Source organism: Emydura macquarii, unplaced genomic scaffold (genome assembly GCF_026122565.2).
Source record: "Emydura macquarii macquarii isolate MOO-44397 ecotype Brisbane River unplaced genomic scaffold, CSIRO-AGI_Emac_v2 contig_1483, whole genome shotgun sequence".
Taxonomy (NCBI): domain Eukaryota; kingdom Metazoa; phylum Chordata; order Testudines; family Chelidae; genus Emydura; species Emydura macquarii.
In genome coordinates this window covers 6,960,342-6,983,508 of record NW_027131620.1, presented here as the reverse complement: position 1 = coordinate 6,983,508, position 23,167 = coordinate 6,960,342, and the positions used below count along the sequence as shown (strand labels likewise).

The 23,167-nt window shown below is 45.0% G+C and overlaps 3 protein-coding genes and 1 long non-coding RNA gene across 8 annotated transcripts in view; 2 read left to right on the top strand and 2 right to left on the bottom strand.

Annotated features, from left to right (window-relative positions):
* Positions 1-4,613, top strand: part of OSBPL2 (oxysterol binding protein like 2) — a 59,124-nt gene extending 54,511 nt beyond the window's left edge. For both annotated transcript variants that reach the window (XM_067554118.1, XM_067554119.1), the window contains one exon: positions 137-4,613. In XM_067554118.1, the coding sequence (XP_067410219.1) occupies positions 137-239 (103 nt within the window). In that variant the 3' untranslated portion in view covers positions 240-4,613. The remainder of the gene's footprint in view (positions 1-136) is intronic.
* Positions 3,493-5,926, bottom strand: LOC137157030 (uncharacterized). Its single transcript, XR_010920975.1, has 2 exons — positions 5,870-5,926; positions 3,493-5,086 (listed from the first exon to the last, which is right to left on the bottom strand). It is a non-coding gene; the product is annotated as an uncharacterized lncRNA (long non-coding RNA).
* A 196-nt stretch (positions 5,927-6,122) lies between these two features.
* On the top strand, positions 6,123-14,167 carry ADRM1 (ADRM1 26S proteasome ubiquitin receptor). Of its 2 annotated transcripts, none has more exons than XM_067554121.1 (10): positions 6,123-6,192; positions 7,992-8,202; positions 8,457-8,573; positions 8,730-8,853; positions 9,242-9,328; positions 11,338-11,419; positions 11,576-11,823; positions 12,075-12,232; positions 13,056-13,158; positions 13,942-14,167. In XM_067554121.1, the coding sequence occupies exons 2-10, from the start codon at positions 7,993-7,995 to the stop codon at positions 14,040-14,042; spliced, it is 1,230 nt and encodes a 409-aa protein (XP_067410222.1). In that variant the 5' UTR covers positions 6,123-6,192; position 7,992; the 3' UTR covers positions 14,043-14,167. The 2 variants fall into 2 exon arrangements, with proteins under 2 accessions (XP_067410222.1, XP_067410221.1); XM_067554120.1 differs by lacking the exon at positions 6,123-6,192 and adding an exon at positions 6,447-6,666.
* Positions 14,168-16,263: 2,096 nt separating this feature from the next.
* Positions 16,264-23,167, bottom strand: part of LAMA5 (laminin subunit alpha 5) — a 148,604-nt gene continuing 141,700 nt past the window's right edge. For all 3 annotated transcript variants that reach the window (XM_067554117.1, XM_067554115.1, XM_067554116.1), the window contains exons 74-80: positions 22,884-23,073; positions 22,129-22,284; positions 21,032-21,191; positions 20,704-20,834; positions 20,002-20,092; positions 18,698-18,817; positions 16,264-17,705 (exon numbers count right to left, since the gene is read on the bottom strand). In XM_067554117.1, the coding sequence (XP_067410218.1) occupies positions 17,560-17,705; positions 18,698-18,817; positions 20,002-20,092; positions 20,704-20,834; positions 21,032-21,191; positions 22,129-22,284; positions 22,884-23,073 (994 nt within the window). In that variant the 3' untranslated portion in view covers positions 16,264-17,559. The remainder of the gene's footprint in view (positions 17,706-18,697; positions 18,818-20,001; positions 20,093-20,703; positions 20,835-21,031; positions 21,192-22,128; positions 22,285-22,883; positions 23,074-23,167) is intronic.

Here is a 23,167-nt window from a genome sequence, read left to right as displayed (position 1 = left end):
CCCCTGAATACCTAACAGAAAAGAATACTTAGACTGAGAAAATCAGGTGTCTTTTTTTACACTTGTTTATACAAAAGCAAACAACTGGTTTCCCTTTAATATATGTTCCTTTAACCACTCTATTTGCTTTTTACAGATGGTTTCATCAAGGCAATAACCGATACACTGGGACTTCAGACTGGTTATATTCAGGCGGATACTTTGATAGAAATTTCTCAGACTGTCCAGATATATACTGAAATCTCTGAACCTATTACTCCATCTCATCTGGACATCTAGTTGTTAAATTTCATTCTGTGCTGTTACTCTGGTTTGTTAATAGCAAAAAAACAGCTTTTCTAAAGTAAATTTTAATGAAAATTGTATCAGTCACCAATCAAGAATTTATTTAATTTTGATTGCCAAATATTTAAATGCTGTTACATTCTTTCCATAAAGATTTCACCTGAAATCATTGTGTTTTCACTAAATTTTAAAAGGGACCTTGGTTGTTTTTTCCCATGGTTTTCTTTTTTTCTTTTTTTTTTTTTTTGGTCAAAGGTATGCTGTAGACAAAAGAGTTTACAGAACCCTTTTAATTATAAAACTGAGAAAAAAATAGCAGTGATATTGTTACTTCACTTAGTAGAGTATTAAAGAATCTAAGTATCCAGAACTTGGAACAATGGTAAATTAGTACTGTACAAACATGATCAAATCTGGCACAGTCAGCGTTCCCTGTGAACAGAGATGTATGTGAAGTTTAAAATGGTAAGCACAGCTGTAGAGATTGGAGCTCAATACAGTTCAGTAATTCAAAGGCTTGAAAAACACAAAACACAGAATGTTAGGCTTACTGCAGTTTGAAAAAACTGCTATTCTGAATTGTGTGTCTGTCTTTGGGCACTGTGAGCGTTATTTTACTATATATACCTATGATAACAATTACGTAAACTTTGTATGTGAGGGGCTGGGAAGGGTGCATTAACAAACATCTGCTTTTCTGAAGTAAAACATTACTCTTAAAATGCAGAAAGCTTCAGAGATATTTGTAGAAACATGGAAGTTGTGGTAACAGCGTAAAGATACCTGATATTGCTTGCTACCACTGGGAGGCTTAGGTCTCCAGCACTACTTTGGGCAGCTTAGGCACTATTTATGCTTCAAAATTGACTTTTCTTTGGAAGCACTCAACATATATCCACATAGGGTCTTATTTGTTTTTAGCTTTTGTTTTGTTTTGTTGTGCATATTGTGAAGCATTACTGATTACATCTGGTTGTATGTCGTGGGGAAAAAAACACTGCTTAAAGCTAAGTGGTGTAACTAAAGTTATTTTAAAACTAGTAATAGGTATAATCTCAGTAACCACTTGCAGTCATAGAAAGTGGATTTATTTTTGTTGGCAAAGAAATGTCAAAGCGTATAATGTTGCAATGATTTGAACTGCAAATTAGTTGACTATCTATAAATATATGGAGTTAATTTTCAAAGTGCTACATTTCTGAGAATGGGAGGGGAGGGGTTTTAAACAATTAGGTTTAGAAATTAAACCAGTTTTAATAGTTGCTCATTCTTTTATGAAAGCTCTCAATTTAGTAACCAATAGAAACTGGCTACGTTGCTGATAAGTTTACAATAATTCAGAGATTGCTGATGTTAAACACCAGCCTTTCTTGAATATTCATGAAAGAATCAGTCTGATTTCCAAATGCACTTGAGGATTTGTACTTGTGCCTTCATCTGAACACTAGGTTTTGAAGTGCATCTACCAGCTAAAAGAAAAATGAAAAAATAACAAAACCCAAGAGACACACATTTCTTTTATGTGAAATTATGCACCCAGTGATGGGAGAAATTTGATATTTGTTACCTGTTAAGTTACATTTTGTTCATTTTTCCAGTGAAGATAAGATGTGAAGGTTCAAGGAAATAAAGACACAACTCTGAAATAAATTCATGGCACTATGTCCTGTTGTCAGCAATCAACTTTGTTGACCTTGAAGTCTCTTGTACATCCTGGCTAGTCTTGATTATATTGTTTATATTGGTGTGCTAGAGAAAAAAATATTCGCTCCTGATTTAAGTGCATTGGCACTTCTGCTTTTTATAAGGCAAACTAACGCATATGGACAACTTAAACTACTTCCTGTCAGTTTTTTGTAAAATTAAACCTAAAAGATTAATAGTTCACCTACTCTAAGCCCCTTCATGTTTCTTACAAGTAGATGTTAACATAAAGAGCATTGTACACAGCTATCACTGTGAAAACAGTGAAGGGACTCAAGTTTTAAGCCACTTTTGTAATGTTTCATGAATAAAACTCGTTTAAGCTAAATACTTAAGTTTGTCCATTGTTCCAGTGCTGCTTTAATACACATACATATACATAGAAAGTCACCAGAATGAAAAAGTGTTATATGATATTTTAAAAAATTCTATTTATAAATAAGATGTATAGGTGAGAAATCTCTTTCATTCTGAATCACAGCCTAAATTCAGTAGGTCTAAAAATATTTTCATTATGCAAAAATGTTTTTTTAATTTGAAAAAAGGCTATAGAGGCACATTTAATCCAAACTGCATTGTAACCATCTTTATGGAATAAAAAACTCCAGAAAAGTCACCTTTTACTTACTTCTACCTACACTGCATACACGTGTTACTTTGGCATTTTTCCTAATTTTAAATCAAAGCCCAACAACGTCTATTTTTCCCCCCTACGGCATGATAATTTTCCTAAAAATCCCTAGTGAATTCCATGTTAGCCTTAATAAACCAAACAAAGAAGAGACACAATCTCCAAAGTTTTTACAGAATGCTTCCCTAATATGGATGGCTAGCATACATTTCACTAGCCATCTGATACCTAATGTTACATTTTGATTATTTGTGTCTCAGTGAAAAACATTAATGACTCTTTGAATGAAAAACTCACTCTGTAGTTTTACTTTTTAAAACACATTAACTAAACTTTGCACCTTTTTAAAAGATTGTCACTTTTATAACTTGATTAAACACTGACTATGTAAAATAACTGTATGTTGATATGTATTAATACACCTACACAGAATTTTTTTTAAAAAAGAAACCATAATAAATGCTAAACATACTTCAGGCCTATACATGATGTGAAAGATGTTTAAAGTGTAACTTTCACAATAGAGCAATTATTTTTGTGGGGAGGAAAAGTTACACATTATCTTGGCTGGTCATTTTTTTTCTTTGTATTTACTGTGATACTTATTGAAGACGTACGATTTGAATTAGAACTTTCATCCCTACAAACACAGCTTTTTCTTCCACTTGAGCATGCAGTGGACTCAATTCTTTAATATCAGCCTGTTGCTATAAAAATACCTTTATTTTTGACATTATAATCACAAATATATTGAAAGCTACAGTAGGAAGAAATGATCTGGAAAAGAACAAATTAGTTATTTAAACACATTTTTGAAACTCAAACAGGACCCCCTGACTCCCAAAAGAGGATGTGGGTCTTTCAGATACGTATTCCTCACAATGGAAGTCCCACCATTACATATTTTTAAAAACCCAAATAGTTAGGGGAAGGGAAAGTATGGAACTCTCAGTAAAAGGTAAATTAACCTTTTTGGTAAAATTTCATTTTCAACAGAAGTGAAAATCTAAGTTTATAGCCATTGTATAGCATCTAGCTTGATCATTTTGAGGATACATCATAATGTAGATTTGTGACAACTGTTTGGGATATTGGACACTTGTAATTCCTGGTGCTCAGAATATATACGGAGGGGAATTGCATTCCAAATTAAATAGAAAACCCACAGAAATGATTAGCAGTGTTGTCCAATTTAAACAGTTTAAAATTAAATTCTCAATAAATTAAGAGGTGAAGACTGTGAGGTATATTTTCTTCTGCCTCAACATTTTAAAATCTGGGGAGATGAAGGTGGTTTTGTTTTATTTTTCAAGGATTTTTCCTAAATCTAGAATGGTTACAAGACTTCAGATCACCAATTTTAACATACTGATAGTCTGTGATAAAATGGTTTGTATTTGTAACCATCTGCATAGTACATATGCCTGATGTATTTCCTCATAAATGGAGTCCTTATCTCTCATGTTCACTGTACTCAGTGTATCTTAATGTTACAAATAAACATGTTTGTTTAGTATGTGGACTAAACACTACATAATTTGATAATATTCTGTAATTTCACCTCTCTGAAAACACACCTGTGGTTTGGGTTAATTTGATGATAAAGCAATATTTAAATGTATGTAAATCTAATGGTTCTAACATAGAAAATTGATTTTGGTATGTTTTTGTAGCATGAAAAAAAAAATTAAAACATGTTTATACCCAGGATTCCAGTCCACTCTAATTATACTTTTATGAAGCTGCTTTTCTTTTGTCCTACTCAGTTGCTGTATTCCTGTTGATTATTTACACACTGTGTTTGCCTTATCCATGTTGCATGAAAATATCAAATTATAAAAATGCTTTAGTTAAATGGATTTATTTTTATAATATTTAATAACTGTCAATAGCCATCTATAACAATCATATTTAGCTTTTCAGAGAAGTCTGTACAGATTTGTGGAGATAAATGTTAAACTGTAAATCTGAATAAAGGTCATTTTGAAGAAGACATGCCATGTTTGGTATTAAATATTTTTTTTTAAGAGTCTGAAATGTTTTTCTGTCAGCAAAAAATCTTGATTTAGTGCAAGCAATTGGCTTGCAGTGCAGCACTGTCCCAAGAATTATTGCCTAGTAAATTGCTTATTTCCCTCTATAGTTTTGTTGCATGCTGGCAGGAGGATCTGTTTTAGCCTAAATACTGATAGCAGAGTGCGTGTCTGGGCAAGAAACTGTACTGTCTCCCTGGAAGAGTTTCCAATGGCATCATCTTTAAGGTCTCCTTTCTTCTCTTGATTACAGTTATTGTTTGTATCACCTAGACATTTCACAGAGCTGTGTGCGCCTTGGTGTATTGTTCACTGAGCTCTCAACTGAAGTTAGGTGGATTATTTGATAGGAGGAATGGTAGCTCTCTCTCTCTCCAGCTGAGTCAAGAACAGCTCACAGCACCAGTCCACTGGAAACCCCGGCCTCCCTCGCCTGATGAAGACAGGCCCGTTTACAATTACTTTTTGAGGTCAATCAGATAGTTTTCAAATCCACTTAAAATGTGCTACATTGATTCCCCTCCCCCCCTAACTTTTAATCAAAAGGTCATGCAGCACTCAATCAATCGCTAAATCCCAATTGCCTTTACGAAGCAGGGGCGCACCCTCTGACTGACAAACATCAAGGTTGACCAGACCTATTGTCACTACCACCAGGCAGACTCTGCTCCTCTCCTCTAGCGCGTGTCCTGGAGCAGCCTTTGGGTGATGTTCGCCCCGGGAAGGGATCTGCTGGCTGAGCAGGGCGCTCACTACGCAGGCGCTCAGTCCCCTTGACCCTTTATAGAATATGGGCAAAACATTAGCGGCAACGGCTCCCATGTAAATGTTTAATCTGCGGGATTGAGGCCCCTCCCCCCTACTAATTCTGCGGGATTGAGGCCCCTCCCCCATTTAATCTGCACGATGGAGGCGGGAGCCGCAGGGCCCCCCTGGTGCGAGCCAGGCCCTGCGCTGCCGCGGGGAGGGGGAGCGTGACCCTGACCCTGACCCAGCTCGAGGGGCGGGAGCGTGCGCGTGCCCGGCCAGTTTGGGAGCTGTTGGGCCTAACGGCCTGGCACGAGCGGCGGCACCGGACCTCCACCAAGGCCGGGCCGATGGGCCACTCCCATTGTGTGCTTTGCTAATAGCAACTGTCCCCTGACCCGCCCCCCGCTCGGGGCAGATGGAACCGCTCTACAGACAGGTCCACTGGGTGCCACTAGGGGCCGCTCACCCAAACCCCGCAGGGAGCTGCTCCAATCAGTTCCGTTGGGGGTTGCCCGGCCACCCCCCCCCCTTGCGGGTGGTTCGGCCGTTATGACACAGCACAATAACCGAGGCGCCTCGCTCTCTCAACCGAACCCCGCGAGGCCGGCGCGGTGCATGTCGGTCCGGCTGGCGCTGAGTGACATACGAGCCGGCCAATGGGAAGGGCAAAAGAGCCCGTGGGGGGGGTGTGACGGGAAGCGGGGGCGGGTCGGCGGAATTGCTCTGGGGCTGGGAGCCGGAAGTCTTCGGCGGAGCTGTGGGGTGGGCTGAGGCGAGGCGAGGCGGCAGGTAAGTGGGGTGACTCTGGGCTGGGGAGCCGGGCTAGGGTCGAGTGCCAGGCAGGGAAGGCCGTTGGGCGGGCGGAGCGCGCTGGTCACTGCCCCCCCCCCCCGGTGCCGCTGGGCTGTGCGTGGTCTCCCTGGGCTGGGAGTCAAGCCCCGGCCTCTGCCTGCTGCTGCCGCCTGACCGCCCGTGAGGGCGCCGCGCTGCCCCGGGACGGGCCCGGCTGCCGCCCAGCGCTGTGGCCTCTCGGGAGTGACTCAGCCGTTTGCTGGCCTCGGGCCTGTTGCGCTGGACTTCGCGCCCTGCCCTGGCCGAGCGGGGGGTGGCTCCGGCTGCTGTTTCCACGTCCAGCCGCCTGACGTGTGTTCGTGCGAAGTAGATGGAGAATTTGTGCCCGTAAATGATCTGAGATGTGGCTCCTTTCAGCAGTAGCTCGTAAAGTGCTGGGCGAAGGAGGTCAGCGTCACCCCGGCCTTACAGGTGAGGAAACGGAGGATCAGGGAGATAAGTGACGTGCCCAAGGTCACTTACTGCCTCAGTGGCAGAGCTGGAAATAGAGCCAGATCTCCTGAGTCCCACTCCAGTCTTCTGGTCACAAGGTCACACTGCCTTTCCTACACTGGCATCATTAAGTTCAAGTGTTAACACTTGAGCTCAATCCGAGCGCCTCACCTGGGAGGCGCTGTTTCAGGCTGTCTGCAGACTTGGGCAGAGGTCAGGCATGCTGTCACATGCTTTATTTGGCGTGAATTACATAACTTATTTTAAAAGGCCACCTGTCTCTGTACAGATGAGCAACTGAGTGTCCAAAGCTGTCCTATATAGGCACTGAACCTCCTGAGTAAACACAGCTCAGGATCACTGCCCCATTTCCTGAATGCATATGCAGGGCATAGTAGGCAGCTTGATGTAGTGCACGTGACAGGGAGTTTGGATTCCTGTTTTCTGTTTCTCCTTCTCCTGATTGCTTTGATATGTGACCTGAGGGCAGCCACTCAACTCTTTTGTGTATTTCTGCCTCTGTAAAATGAAGATGGTTTCTCACATTATGTGGATGATACAAAAATTAATGTTTAAAGTATTTTGAACATGTAAAGTTCTGTGCAGATGCTAATTGCACTTAAACTTGAAACAGGCAATGGAATAACTGGATCAAATAATGGCACCTGCTTCTCAGAAGCAAATGCAAGGGTCTCTGCTTGCCAGTCTCTTTCTATGGGTTTATGCCAATCTAATCTTTAACTTCTCTACATGTTTTTCTGAGTAGTTTCCTAGGCTACATTGACTGATGTAGCATTTGTGGAATATGCTGTACCTATAATCTATCAGGCTGTTTGGAACCAAAATGTTTAGTTGTGAAGGCTTTTTGCTATGGAAGTTATTGTAGACATTGGCCTTTGTGCAAATTATCTTGGATATGACAATGATAGGTGCTTTAGAAACATTTGAAAGAGGGGGTCAGTTACAGTAGTACTCCGAAGCATACAAAATTAGTCTGGCCTCTGTCATGGTTCTCAGGATCAAAGAATGAGTTTCAGGAAGAAGTCATTGTCATTTTGAAAATATTAATGGATCAGTTCCATGGTAGTAATGGAGTTGGGAAGGTTAGAGCCTCCTTCATTTAATTGCTAGGTCATTGTTAGCACTTCAACTCTTCTTCAGTGCATTGCAAATTCTAGAAACAGTGGGACAACTTTCTCTTGTGGAGTTAGTTCTGAGTTGAGGTTCTAATGAAATCTTGTACTAGAGAGAAATAATGGGATCTTTTATATAGTCATATTTTATAGTCCATTGTCTCTTTTCAGGATGTCTTCAGGTGCATTGTTTCCAAGCCTGGTGCCAGGCTCCCGTGGCTCATCCAGCAAATATTTGGTGGAATTTCGGGCAGGAAAGATGTCTCTGAAAGGCAGTACTGTAACCCCAGATAAACGAAAAGGCCTTGTTTACATCCAGCAAACTGATGATTCCCTCATTCACTTTTGTTGGAAAGACAGGACTTCTGGCAATGTTGAAGATGTGAGTATAACTTCACTATTTCAATTTTAACAATTATGTAATGTCTCTTTTGTACTCTGTATTGTGAACATCACTGAGTCTTTAGGAGAGACTTGAATAAGACAGGTGATGGCTTTGCAAATAGGCTTTGGAAGTACATACCTGGTGTAAGGAGGAGTGTGGAAAAGGGCATGGAGAGAGGTTTGTGTGAGGAATATAGGAAAAGAAATATCAAAGTATTTCTTTAATCTTTTATCCTGCTCTCTCTTTTCCAGGATTTGATTATCTTTCCTGATGACTGTGAATTTAAGAGGGTACCTCAGTGTACTACTGGTCGTGTGTATGTGCTGAAGTTCAAGGCAGGATCAAAGCGACTTTTCTTCTGGATGCAGGTTTGTAACAAGTAAATAATGTGGCTTGAAACAAAAGAAGTCTAAATGTGTGTGAGGGATACTTGAGGGGAAGCACGGGGGACTACACTTTAAAGAATTATCAAACTTCTGATCTCTCTTGAAGATGTTGGAGGCTTAAGAACAACTCTTTTACAGGAACCAAAGACTGAAAAAGATGAGGAGCATTGCCGTAAAGTGAATGAGTATCTCAACAATCCACCAATGCCTGGTGCTTTGAGTGGGAGTGGAAGTGGAGGCCATGAGCTCTCAGCATTAGGAGGTATAATCTGCTTCTTTTCAGTTTGAGAGGTTTTTATACACGCTTTGCAGTTTTCTAGGAACAAATCCCTGCTGATTTTGGAGGGTGACTTTGGGAGAATGCTTATACTAGAAATGCAGACACATTCTTAGCAAAATAAATTGTGTTGCTATAATAAGTACCAGGCTGAAAAATGAAGCTGCTGGAAGAAATCCTTCTTGGTTGTATTTGTTATGTTCTCTGGAGTCCTCCCTTTTTCTGAAGCTAAGCTGCATTTTTTTTTGAGCATCTTAAAATAGTAAACACTTGAAATGTTCCTCCTTGCAGAATATGTCAATTAATCTCTTGCTGCTTGAGCCACAGTTATGAAAAATGTAAATGTTATATTTCAGAATGTTTTTGTTTTTAGGTGAGGGTGGCTTGCAAAGCCTTCTTGGGAATATGAGCCATAACCAGCTCATGCAGCTGATCGGACCAACAGGCTTAGGAGGACTTGGTAAAATGCTTTCATATCTTTTTGCCAAAATGGTGATTTCTCCTCTCGGGTTTACACTGATTTATTTTCTTGTACTTGCTATTGAATAGCACTTCCTTCATGTGAGAAGGCAAGTCCCTTCCTCAAGGACAAAATAACAAATAGATGGGAAACAAAACTGGAAAAAAGGGTTCTAGCAGGCAGAGTGACCAATAATTCAACTTGACATATGATAGTCAGTGTGTGTAGGGTTTCCCCCACAAAATCAGTGTTGTTAGTTTTGCATTGAACTATATTCCAGGATTGAAGGAGCAGGAAGATGGCTAATGGGTGGAAGACTAACTTCTTAGAAGGGAGTTGGAGGAGAGCATTCTCCTTCCTTTTGATGGCAGTGGTTGATTTCTGACATTCCAAATTTCTTCCTTTCCTCAAAATTTGACTGTGTATCTCGCTGGCTTTTTCATTTAGCCATATGGCGGCTTGAGATTATTCAAGGTTCACATTCTTTTAGTGTCAGGGCTTGGGTATACCAGTTAATTTACTGCTCAATGAAACAAGGTGCTTCCTTCTGCAGGTGCTGATCATGCTGTCTCTGCACTGGTCTTGGGCCCCCACTAGTATTGGGAGTGACAGACCTGGGATGACATTTGTGTGTCAATCTGGTTTGCACCCCTCGTTCAGGATCCTGCCTTCACTGCTGCTCATACCTGAGTTATTTCCAGCAGGACCTGTTGCAGTATAGTGAAAAGTTGACACTAACCTTGTAATTTAGCTCTGCTGCACCTATTCTGGCAGTAGTGGAGGTATTATGCTATTAGGGGAGGCAGCCTGATTCACTACTGTTGGGGGATCTCTGCAGAAACGAGCAGACAAAAGAACAGAAACAAGTGGATGGTCATTTGTCCATTCCCCTCCTATATCCTCCTCCTGTAGTTTCAGTCCATCATGCATGTGCTAATGGGCCACTCTAATTTAGCCCTTCGGGTCTGCAGCTAGTTTTCAAAAGGTTGGACAACAGAATGCAGATGTTCATGTGGAAAAGCATACAGCAGTTAGACTTGGAATAAGAGCCCATTCTATCGGGAATATGTACTAAATAAGCAAGTTAGGCCATCACATGGTTAAAGAGAAGAATCACAAAGAGAAATCACTGAAAACTGTATCTTTTAAACCACCACCCAGTTCTGCGTAGCTTGTTTCTGTTGCCAGCTTAGAATAGCTGTGACTAGCAACATGGGTGGGAGGAGTCTTTGATTTGTAAATTCTCATATACAAGACACTTACCACACATCATTTTCTTGGCCTTTTGCTATGCATTAGTGCCTGGCACAGCATTATGTTGGACGCACCTCTCATGTAGTGGATCATTCTTCTCGATTTTGCTCTGTCTGTAGAGTGTTTAAATGCAGAGCTGCCTGACTGCTGCTGCATGTCTGCACTAGAGATGAAACTGAAGGGAATGTAGGGCTATAGGGGAGATAATAGTGGTGGTCCTAAGGCTGGTGCTAGCATCTTTCCACTGAACTCTGGCTCACGAGTTCAGAGCCAAAACTTGGATTTTGAAAGCCTGGCAGAAAACCATAAAATAAAACAATTCGACTTCTATTATTTTGAGACTTCCTAAGGATATAGCCCATTTTCTTGCATGAGACAGTCTTTGATGGTTTTGGGGCTTTGTTTGTATTATACAAACCAAGGCAACTTCATCCTTTGATACATCTAGAAGTTGAACAGCTTTTAATAAGCACAAGTGTCTTTTGGACAAGGATTATACTAATGGGTTTAAAATTAAAAAGTGAAAAATACCTGCATTTTCATAAAAAGGAATAGATTTGTTTTTTCCCCCTCTTTGGCCTCCTCCCATTACTTTAGCAAATATAATTGGCAGGTACAAAAATACCCCTTTTCTAGACAGCAAAAAGAATGTTACGTGTGAGTGCAGTCCAGTCAAACCTGAACAAATAGTTTTATTTTTATAAAGGGAATGAACATACAGTAGTTTCTAAACACGTCTTTCCATCTTATGGAAGGTGGGCTCGGTGCACTGACAGGGCCTGGCCTGGCCAGCTTACTGGGAAGCGGGGGACCCCCAACCAGCAGCTCATCATCAAGGTAAGATTTACATACACCCCATTTTCGTAGTTCTTTAAAATGGCTATAACACATCCTCAAAGGGGTGCCAAAGCTGGTTGGTTGACTGAAAGCCGCTTATAGAAGCGTGAAGTAACTGCTTCTGCTGTGAGTTAATGATATCAATTACACTTCTAGTTCTCGCAGTCAATCAGCTGCTGTCACTCCATCTTCCACTACTTCCTCTACACGTGTCACACCAGCCCCGTCTGCTCCTGCGGCTGCATCTGCATCTGCGTCTGCATCTGCAACCAGTCCCAGCCCTGCACCAAGTTCGGGCAATGGAACCAGCACAGCGACAAGCCCAACTCAGCCCATTCAGTTGAGTGACCTTCAGAACATTTTAGCTACTATGAATGTGCCATCTGGAGCAGGAGGACAGCAAGGTAACAGTAGTCTGCCTAGACAGCCATTGGATACTGTATGCCCCTTGAAACTATTTTACTGTCCTGTACAATTTCAAATTGGTTTGGAAGCCTTTCTATTAAACCCTCTTACTTTGAATAAATGATGAACTTGTGACTGCCTCAAAAGAGTTCCTGGAAATCTGGAGTGTCACATCTTGGTATTCACTCCAACTACTAGTTAAACAAATTTGCTTTGTGTTTAGTTTTAACAAAGCTTTATTCTTTTGTAGTTGACTTGGCCAGTGTGCTGACTCCTGAGATCATGGCTCCCATTCTGGCAAATGCTGAAGTTCAAGAGCGGTTGCTGCCTTATCTTCCATCTGGGGAATCTCTGCCACAGACAGCAGAAGAGATTCAGAATACTCTGACATCTCCCCAGTTTCAGCAGGTAGGTGCCACAATGGCATATGTTCTTCCGTTGACCTAGCGCTGTCTAAAGTTGGCCTAACCCCCAATAGGCTAGGTTGCTCAAGGGTGTGGATTTTTCACACCCCTGAGCAATGTAGCTGTGTTGACCTAACTTTTCAGTGTAGACCAACCCCAAGAAACTACTTCAATTCCCTGTGCTTCATGCAGCTCGCAAACAGTGGACATCTGTTGGTTTTTATGGAAATCTTAGAATGAAATATTTCTTTACGCATGCTATACATTTGTGAAATAAATAGCTACACACTTGCCCCAAGTCTATTTCTCTGTGCTTTCTCTCATTGATGCATTCACAGGAAAAGCCAAGAACTCACTTTTCCATGGCAGTGACTTAGTCCCACGTATGGTCTAAAGACCCCTGACTTCCTTGGTTTGGGCTTTCCCCTTCTCTATGTAATTAAGTCTCTCAGAAAGCACAGTAGTGATGACTGCAGTCTCAGGATCTCCCTTCATAGGAGGGCAGGTAGGCAGTCCCCTGAAAGCTAGCATATATCCACTCACTTAAAGTGACACTTGCTTACTGCACTCTTCCTCTTTGGGCATGTCTGAACACACAAGTTGCAGCAGTTTAAACCCGATTTTAGAGCAGTTTAGGTTGCACTATTTAAATTGACTGAAGAGAGTCAATGCGCACAGTCTGTGGTTAAACTAACTAGTGGTCAGCATATTCTGTGACGTGGAAATGGTATTCTGTGTAATAAACAAGGTGAAGATTAATTCATTCAAAGTGGCCATTCAGAAACAAAATGCAAGCTTGATTTGATATTGTTGACTCTAATTCACAGGCATTGAGCATGTTCAGTGCTGCTTTAGCTTCAGGACAACTTGGCCCACTAATGAGTCAGTTTGGCTTACCAGCTGAGGCAGTGGATGCAGCAAATAAAGGTGGTAAGTATTTTTTCTATTGCAAGAGCATGGATTTCATCATTGTTGCCCTGTAAATGACTGAGTGCAGTGCCTGAATCTACCATGGGAATAAATGCTGGGTAATAATTTCAAAAATCACTCAAGTGCCTAAAACCATTGAAAGTCAAAAGAATTAAGTACCCGAGTCACTTTTTTGAAAAAATGATTTATTATAATTAGTAAATAAAATCACTGAACTCCTTTCCATAAGTCTAAACGTTAGGCATGCTGCTTAGGTATCATCTGACATGATGGTTTCTATTCATCTAGGATTGCATAGTATTGATGCCAAAGTCTGAGAAAGCACTCCAGAAATAGGCTTTGCTACAGTTATGGAGAATACCTCAATACAGCAGAACTCGCAGTGACAGTTAGGACCTAGAAATATTTTTTGTGTTGCATTTACTCAGGTGCTAATGCAACTATTGAAGGCATTGCTGCAGTAAGTGAAGTCACCAGTAATTCTTGGTGCCTCTGACAGTGGGAGGGCCTGTTATCAGCTCTGATAAGCCTGGAAACCTTGGTATGGTAAATCTGCTGTTAAGATGACGGGTGTGTATTTTTATCCATAAGTATCAAACTCAGTAAAGTTCCACTGATTAGCACATGTATCTAAATATGCACACTATATGCTAAACATACGAGCAAACGTTCAACCCTGTTTCCTCTGCTCAATGACCTGTGCTTTAACTTTAATCTGATTTATGATTATGAATCTTGTCCTTGGTGCAAAGAGAGCCTAAATAATCTTTCTTTAATTTTCAGATGTAGAAGCATTTGCCAAAGCAATGCAGAACAATGTCAAGTCAGACCAAAAGGAGGGAGAGTCAAAGGACAAGGAAGAGGAAGATATGAGTTTAGATTAAGTATCTGCTCTCCCCTATGGTTAGTCATAGACATTTAACTTAAGCAACTTCAGTAGGATTACTAGCTAACTTCTTATTAACCTTATACTAAATCTGCAAATAAAGGATTTTTATCTGCCAAACGATTTTTATCTGCCTCCTGTATTACACAGGCCAGAGAACTTCCCCAAAATTCCTAGAGAAGGTCTTTTAGAGAAAAAAAACACTATCTTGATTTAAAGTGATGGAGAAGCCACCATGACCCCAGTAAATTGTTCCAATGCTTAATTACTCTCACCATTAAATTTAGATTACCAGGCTGAATTTGTCTAGCTTCAAGTGTTAGTCATTAGATCGTTATACCATTCTCTGCTAGGCTGAAGAGCCCATTATTAAATATTTGTTCTACATCTAAGTAGTATAGACTAATCATTTTCTTCTAATCCTTAATAATTCTCATGGCTCTTCTCAGAACTCTCCAATTTTTTTACATCCTACTTGAAGGGTGAGCATAAGCCCCGGACACAGTATTCCAGCAGCAGTAACACCACTGCTAAACAAAGAGGTAACGTAAGGTTTACAGAAGCTGAGATTCCCCTGTTTATGCATCGCAGGATGACATTAGCTGTTTTGGCCGCACTATCACACTGGGAGCTTGTTTATCCACCATGCCCTGACCTCTTTTTCAGAATACTCTATCAGGGGAAACAGTTCTCCCAGTGCATAAATGTGGCCTACATTCTCTGGTACCCACTTACCAAGCATCTGGTAACAGTGTATGCAATCAAGATTGTTCTGAATCAGTGACTTGTTCTCTTTATTATTTACCACTCCCACAATTTGTGTACTTTGCAAACTATCAGTGATTGTTTTCTTCGAGGTCACTGCTAAATAACAGAGGGCCAAAAGACCCAATCCCTGTGTGATCCCACTGGAAGTAGACCTATTAGGCAATCAGCTAGTTTTCCTTCAACTCAGATTGATGTGCATTAATTCTATCACCTTCCTTGAATTCATAACTAGAATCCTGTATTAGTTACTCCTTTATCTTGCTTCTGATTGATGTCAGGCTTATATTTAACACTTGTCAAAACGGGCACAATGATGATAGCTAGATTTCTGGAATGTACTTACCCTGTGCTGCAAGATTTATTTTTTTTTAAAAATCAACATTTAATGGTCCAGTGAGCTCCTCAGTCAAAGCTCTTGGATCCAAGTTAGCTAAGTCTGCTGATTTTAAAATTGTTTAACTTTGTTTCACATCCTCTAGCTATACAAGTGGAATGGAAAAAGTATTGTGTTTTTTTTCACCCAAATATAGAACAAATAGTTATTGAACACTTTTCATAGATGGAAAAGATAGAAATATCAATTTTTAACCATACTGTGTTCATACCGGTTCAGTGTGTAGCCCCTCCAGCTGTAGAACTCATGGTAGCATTTAACCTGAGGCCCCAGAGGACAACTATGGATTAAGGGGCTCCAGGGTAAGCCCTCGAGTCTCAACTACCCCACACTAAAAGTGGAATGAGTGTCAAATTTTAAACATTGGAGAAAACACCTGCTATCTTATTTTTACTGCACTATTATATAACTGTTTCCAAGAGTGGAAGCTGTAAATTACAAGAAGCACTTCCACTGCAACAACTCGCTTTAGCTAAAGTACTGGGAAGCAGTTCTCCTAGGAGCTAACTTTTTTCAGGGTCTAAGTGGGGGGTCTGCTACACAAGAGTCATACAAAAGGGGTCACAACACTCACCTATTTTTATATTAGCACAGGGATTCTCAAACAGGGTTGTGACCTCAGGGTTGCAAGCTGTCAGTCCCTGTGCATGCCACTAAGGGTGAGGGCATGTCATAGGTCATCACTGTTTTAGGCGGGGGGGGGAGTTTGTTACAGTCTGAAATATATTCACAGGGGAGGTCCCAGCAAAAAAAGTTTAAGAACCCCTATGTTAGGGAGAGCAACAGGATTGTTTCTTTCATTGAATAATCGCTGCCGCGTCTCATAGTCCAAAGAAAAGAACCTACGTGCTGCTTCGGGTTCATCCTTGCCCTTCACACACTCAATTCTCAAGGAGTAGATAACATAAAATTTATTTCACTCAAAAGTATGTACCAGTGATTTACAAAGCCCATCTTTAATACTACAATTTAAAAATGGGCATACTTACATTTGTTGAAAGATAATAAAAACAAGACATGTTAAAAGCCCATTTTACAATATTTACCCCCATCATAAAAAAATCATATTGATATAAGTTATAAATCCATTTCAGAAGCAAGATTTTGTCCCCATGTGACTAGATATATACACACAAATATATATATGACGTGTAAGTGACCTAGAGGTGGCTTAGGGAAAAATGGTTTTGTTTTTAAGTGACAGCTGCACTACAGTGGAAGTTAGAAACAAAGATGCCACACATGAGAAGGAAAGTGGTGGAAAGAGGGCAAAGTGACAACTACAGCAAAACCTGCCAGGTTTATGACACAGCTTTTTTTCCTTAAATAAATGCAATGTCTTCAGCAGCTGTTTGCATTTTCGTACAACAGGCTTTACTTGGCATTTATCAATGAAGTGGGAGCTACATGTGAGTGAGCAGGGTGAAAAGTTTTCTAGCTATCAGATATCCATGGGGCTTACCTCCCCCCTTCCCACACTCCCAAAATAAGATTCTAAAACCTGAACTCTTCCTTTCAGCTTGTGGGAGTTGGGTTTTCCTCCTGAAAGCCCAGTCAGCACACAAGGCATAGGGCAGCACACTAAAAGCACTGTGCTGTTTTGCCATAAGGGTATCTTACGTGGGGGAGAGCGTGCTGTCTCACCTCCAGCTGCAATGCTTAAAGAGGTGCACGCTCTGTGGGGGATGTAATACTTTAGAAAGTCATTTTCTGGGGTTTTGATAATTTAAAATACTTGACGCTGAACCATTTTAAATGCCCCTTTCCCAAACTGGCTTCATCCTGCCTGATGGAGTGACGTAAACATACTGCTGGAATGAATCCAGTTTATCCTCACTGCATTTCCTACCAGACACGTGGTCAATGCCCGAGATACAGGTTTAGCAAAGGCTGTTCTTACTGTGCTGACAATATTTTGTCACTCAAACTCTCTAAACCCACATCCACAGCAGGGAAGCACCTTGACGTGTCAGATGAGCAAACAGAGCAGTGCACTGTACTCCCCCTTCCTTCTAAGCTGCTGTTTTAAACCGCAAGAGCCATGCCTCTTAGGTAACAGGGAATTGTCTCTACTGCTTCTGTTCTGGGCAAGATGGGTTATGAAGAACCATCCTCTGAGGCACAAATAAAACCAATTGAAGATAAAAAGGTGATCTCAGAGAGACTGCAGAGCTGCAGGCTCAGCCCCCCCCAACCCCGGGTTTGCAGCTGTGTGGCTGCATACCAGCTGCTGCGCTCACATGTCTCTAATCAAGGCTAGAAGAGATTGCTGGGGGCTAGACACTGAGCCCGTGAGGCACCTGGTGGTTAGTGCAGCTTTTCATAGTTCAGGCTTTACACTTACATCAACTATTTAAATCACGGGGCAGCCCTGAAGGCCGACTGAGCCCCTGACAGTCCCAGCTTGCGTCAGGTCAACGTGGTTCCGGTTTATCACCAGCTTCCTTATGCAGCCGACGTAATGGGGGAGATGAGTAAGTGGGGCTGGCATGGCAGCTCCTGCAGAGAGGCACAAGGGGGGGCGGGTTAGCACAAGCAGCGCTGTCGCTGAGAACAGAAGGGCTCTAAGCAAGTGGCAACTTGAAATTCACACCCCTTCCCCCACCCAATAGAAACCCAGAAGTGGGAGGTATCTCCTCTGAGAAAAGATGCCAATGAGCCAGCCTGGTTTGGATATGTAACGGGAGGGGGGGGGGGGGATTTGTTATCTTGGGGGTGGAGGGGAGCAGAGGACAGAGAGTGGGCCTTCATGAGAGGGGCAATGCAATGCAGAAAGGGGAGGAGCCATGGGGCCTAGGCCCATTTCGGCCTGACCTTGGGTAGCAAAGAACTTAAACCAAACCAACGCACCCCCCCCCTCCCAGCAAGGCAAAACGAGTAACAAAACGACTGGGCCCAGATTCACGCCTGCTGAGACGAGCGGCATCTCCCTGCCTCTGTGCAGGCTGCTGGGCCTAGCAGGGCCTGTGGTTGGGAACTTCTTAGAAGTCCTGAAGGTAGAGGCGCTTCAGGGGATGTGCTGGATCAACACACGCCTGTGGCACCTGAGGTGGGAGTCGGCAGGTGCTGGGGGAGGCTGTGTTGCCCCCCCCCTCCCCTGGGGTAGACTTCCACTGCTGGAAGAGTCTAACTGGCTTCCACTGGGACAAAGGAATTGGGTCCTATTAACCACAGCTGTCGAGAAAGGCTATTCCCCAGACTCCCACAGAAAGTTCTCAGAGACAAGAGCAGCTGGGGACCCTGCAGGCTTCCCGCTCTCATCCTGAGGCAGATGGGAGCTCTCCAGGTAACAATCTTCAGCTCTGCAAAACACCAACAGGGGGAGCTTCACCTACACCCCTGCAGCCTGACATGCGGGGAGGTGACAGCAGGAACGCAGTGCATGCCCCTGGGAATTGAGACATTCAGACCTTCTGGGACCCAGATCTGACACCAGCAGCTCTATGGCGACAGCGACTCTCAGCCAGATCGCCAATGCTCCTCTGACTCACCTGGCACGCCCCCCAGATGCAGTGTCTCTTTGGTATCAACTGAGTGAGTTTGGCTGGGTCCCACCGTGTAGTTTCCAGCTGTGTCCACGTCCACCCGGATCATGTTTTTGCCTTTGATAACTTAGAAAGAAACCCAACGAGTCAGCACCGCTAACGCCCCCTTAGAGCTGGCCAGGGGACAACGCGTCCATCTGCTTCACGACATCTTCTGAGGTTTTGAAATGTGCTTCTGTTCCATGATGGAACAAAACCAAAACCTTTTTGGCCAAACAGAATTGTGTTGAAAGGTCTGGTTTTCAATCACCAGGGTCAGCTTCTCTATTCTGGCCTCTGGAAGTGACTGGACAGGTCTCCTGCGCTCGCTGTCCAACAGGCTGGAGAGGCAGCCTGATGTAAATGCTGCTAGTTCAGAGCAAGTGGCCTAGACATGAGACAGGCGAGGCTCCAGAGAGCCGTTCCTGGCTCAAAACGCAGCGGGACGCCTGAGCTGTGCAGCATCCATCTCCTGCTCTGGTGCGCTGACAGGCAGAAGAGCGGCATAGAGCAGAGCTGCTCCAGGACTGGGGTCAGAGTGCCATCAGCTGCCTGCAGGGACTGCAGAGCCAGCGTGGCGATGGGAGAGGGAGCTGGGCTCTGGTCTGGCTCACTCCCCCCAGCTGCCGAGGCCTGGACATGGCGCTTGGTGCGCTGAGCTCATAGTACAGTGCCAGGGCTCTGCACAGCTCCCTTGGAATCCCCTGAAACCCACAGCCAGAGAGGCTCACTGCAACCTTCAGAGACTCAGTTTACATGCAACTGCCCTTTAACAAAAGAGAGGCGTTCCAGATGATAACTGCGAAGGCAGGCAGTGTAGGCAGTGGTAAGAGCAGGGAGCTGGGAGTCCGGACACCTGGTTCAGCTCTATTCAAGTCTGTTATTAATATGTTGTGTGACGATGCAAAGCATTTAACCTCGCGGTGACTCACTATTTCCCCATCTGTTAAATGGAGATGATAATATCAACTAATGAATCCCGCCCCGCGTGCAGTGACAGCCTTAATTAACGTTTGTACAGTGCTTTGAGATCCTCAGACAAAGGGAACTAGTGAAGCAGAAACAATTGTTTCAGGCCTAAAAAAAGCTACCGATTTCCTAATACAGGGAGCCGTCAAGTTTTTGAACACTGAGCCCTTCCCAGCTGTGCAAGTGGCTTTGACCACAGTCCGCTCTGCAGGAAGGCGGCAGAGGGAAATCCCAGACTCCTGCAGCCCGGTGGCATGACAGAAAAGCATGCCCACGTGGCCGGTTACCGGTTGCCATCTCACCTGCTATGCTGTGCCACTGGCCATCGCAGAGCGACGGGCGGGCCACTGACGTGGAGAACTCCCCAGCCCCAGCATTCGCTTTCACTGTGACCTAACGAAACAACAGAGCCGAGATTAGACTGTTTCGGGCTGAACGCTGGAGTGGGGGGGGAGGGTAGCTCCCAGCCCCGTGGGATCTGAACACCTTCCAGAAGGGTGTTAAGTAAGGTGACCAGACATCTCTCCCCTCCGGCTCCCTCCTCCCGGGGTGAACGCCCTGTGCGGATTTTAGTCCTTACCCTAGCTAAGGACCCCTCCCTGGGACAAGCTTTTCCAAAGGCCCAGACGAGCCCTGGGGCGTCTAAGAACAACAAGGGATCTGCTCAAGAAGCTTCACAGTCCTGAGGGCAGGCAGGGGGGCAGCAGGGAGACAGCTGGCGGCAGGCAAAGGAAGGAGCACATCAAATCCCCCTGACTACACAGCTCCGGTCAGGCAGCCCTCGTTCTGCGTGTGCACTGGCAACGCCAAGCAGGGGCTGTCTCCTCCAGGCAGCGCCAGAGGATGGGAGCTAAAAATGGGCAGGAGGCACTGGCCGATCTGGCAGGATCCCCCTCAGCTGCGCCTAGGCTGTGACTTCTCACTCCCCGCCCCGAAAGCCACTCCGTGCAGCCCATGGGACACCGGCACCAACCAGCCCCCCCAGCACTCACCACACAACCTACCTTGGTGCTGTCTGCATACAGAGTGAGGTAGTGCTTTCTCTGCCTGCCAATGTGGAAAATCAGGCCCGAGGCGCTCCGGGGGCGGACCTCCAGCAGCAGCTCCAGGTCTCGCCCGATCGCCACAGAGTCGGCTGGAAGGCAAAACGGGAGCCATCAGGGGTGGGAGCGCCCCGGGCCGTGCTGGAAGGGGAGCCTACGGGTGCCTCCCAAGGCGAAGGGCCAGGCTGCTTCGGAAGGCACCTGCCCAGGCCGCGCTACGGGGATGTAGACTAGGGAGGGAGGGTTGGAGGGATCAGAGAGCCCGGGGCCAAGCCAGCTAGTTCAATACCTAAAGTCAGGTAACCGCCCTCTGCAGCGAAGAAGACGCCGCTCTCCAGGGCCCCTTCGTAACAGGGTGTCACGCCGAAGACACGAGAGGGGGAGTCCAGGGGTTTCCTGTCCAGTTTCAAGTTCTTCAGGCAGCCGCTAAAGCTGGGGACAGAAGCATCCTGGAGGGAGAGGGGCAGAGTTGGCAAGCGCTCACGGACCTGTCGGCACAGGGCCCAGGCAAGAAACACACGTGGTCAAGAAATGGGCTGGCTTTCCTCAAACCCACCACCGCTCCTGGGATGTGCTTCATTGCAGCCCCCCCCTCCTTCTGCCGCTCTAGGTTCCCTGACAGGACAAAGGACCAATGTCCCGCTGCACAGACAGCCCCTCACCCGCAGCAGTTGGCCATTCCCCTCAGCCCAGGTCTCCTCACTAAGGACTGGTCAGGCCTCAGCCCTTCCCAAGAGCCCCCTACGCTCATGGACTGAGGGGAGGGGACGGGGGTAAGACTGAGCCCTGTGGGCAGAGAGCCCACCACCGTCCTCTGCAACCTCTTGGAGAAGGGAACAAAACCACCAGAGAACAGCTCCATCAGCGCCTGAGCGCGACCCCCAGAAACTCAGCAGCACGTGATTCGGGGCAGGGCCCAAGCATAATTATTTTGGGCCCAGTACAAACTTTTAACATAAGGGCCCCCTCCTGTAATGGGGGTTGCAGCCTGGGCCGGGCCCCCCAGGGCCTCCGGTAAAGTGTACCCTTTCCCCCTCCCACGTGGGGGCCCTGCTCCGTGGCACTGAAGGCAACTGGCACATCTAAGAGCCCAGCATGGACAGCTGAGCACCGTACCCCTGAGGCTCCTTTTCATCATTCTGGCAGGGAAGAGGAGCCTTAAGCTGAGGGCGTGTGTACACGATGCCCGCCGCCCGGTCCCTGGCAGGGCAGCGGGGCCTGGGTACAAATGAGAATCTGGGCAACTCTCCCCAGAGCTGCATTAGCTTCACTTTTGCCTGGCAACTTTTACCACTCGGCACTCATCTGGGAGGACGCCCGGTATAAAAGCTCTTCCTGCAGTGAGCTGGGACGGCAGGATGGGGTGACCGGGCCAGGAGTCCTTACTGGAATGTGAGCCGTGGTTTTTGCAGCAGGCGCTCCCCCCACGTAAAATGGGCTGTGGGCCAGAAAGTCTCCAGCCGCCGCCACCACCACGCCATTCTGAGCTTTCAGGCCGTCGACCACCAGCTGAGCTCTGCTCTTCTCTCTGCTGAAGAAGACCTGCAACGAGCAAGGGTTACACGCAAGATGGCAAGCAGGGTCCACAGCACTGAGTGTTCGTTTCCACACACACACACACCTGTGCTTTTGCCAAGCCCGTGTTCCAGCTAGAGAAACCACGTCAGACTAAAATTGGGAAAGGAGGGAAGGCTCCGACGGACGTAACGGTCAGGGAATATAACCCTTCCGACCTCAGAATCTATAACTATACACGGGGTACATATTTCAGAAAGCGTTAGCGCGCGCACGCACACACACGCACACACACACACACACCCCTCCCTCCATCAGACAGTCACAGGTGCAAGAACCTGGACTGCAAAACTGTAGCCCCAAATCGCAGCAGTGAAAGGGAGCCCGTCCATTTGAAAACATGACCTGTCTATCACACCCTTCGCTCTCTGCAGACACCCCACACCTCTGCCAAATGTGTGGTGATTATACCCACCTGGGCTACTTCAAACAGCCGCTACCTGAAAAACACCACCACCCTCAACAACACAACAGATAGGTTTAAGGCCCAACCAAGACTGGCTAGAAAAGGGAGCTTTGCGGCTCAATCCGTTTCAAGTATCCAATCCAGCTCCTCCTCCACTTACTGTGTGCCACCTGCCGTCCTGGTACTTGTCTTTGCTCCGGATTCTCAGTTTACTCCCGTTGATATCTGCCAGGAACACGAAGTGGCCACTGGAGACGAAGAGGGACATGAAGGATCCCTGCTGTTTGCTGGCCACGTAGAATAGCAGCCCGCTGGATGAGTTCAGCCTGACTTCCATGGAGAAGTAGGACCTGCAAAACAAGAGGGGCTTGTGGGGGCCATGCCTGCTTCCCCCCGACCTCTGCTACCAGAGCTTACTGCCATCACACCCCCTGCTACAGCACC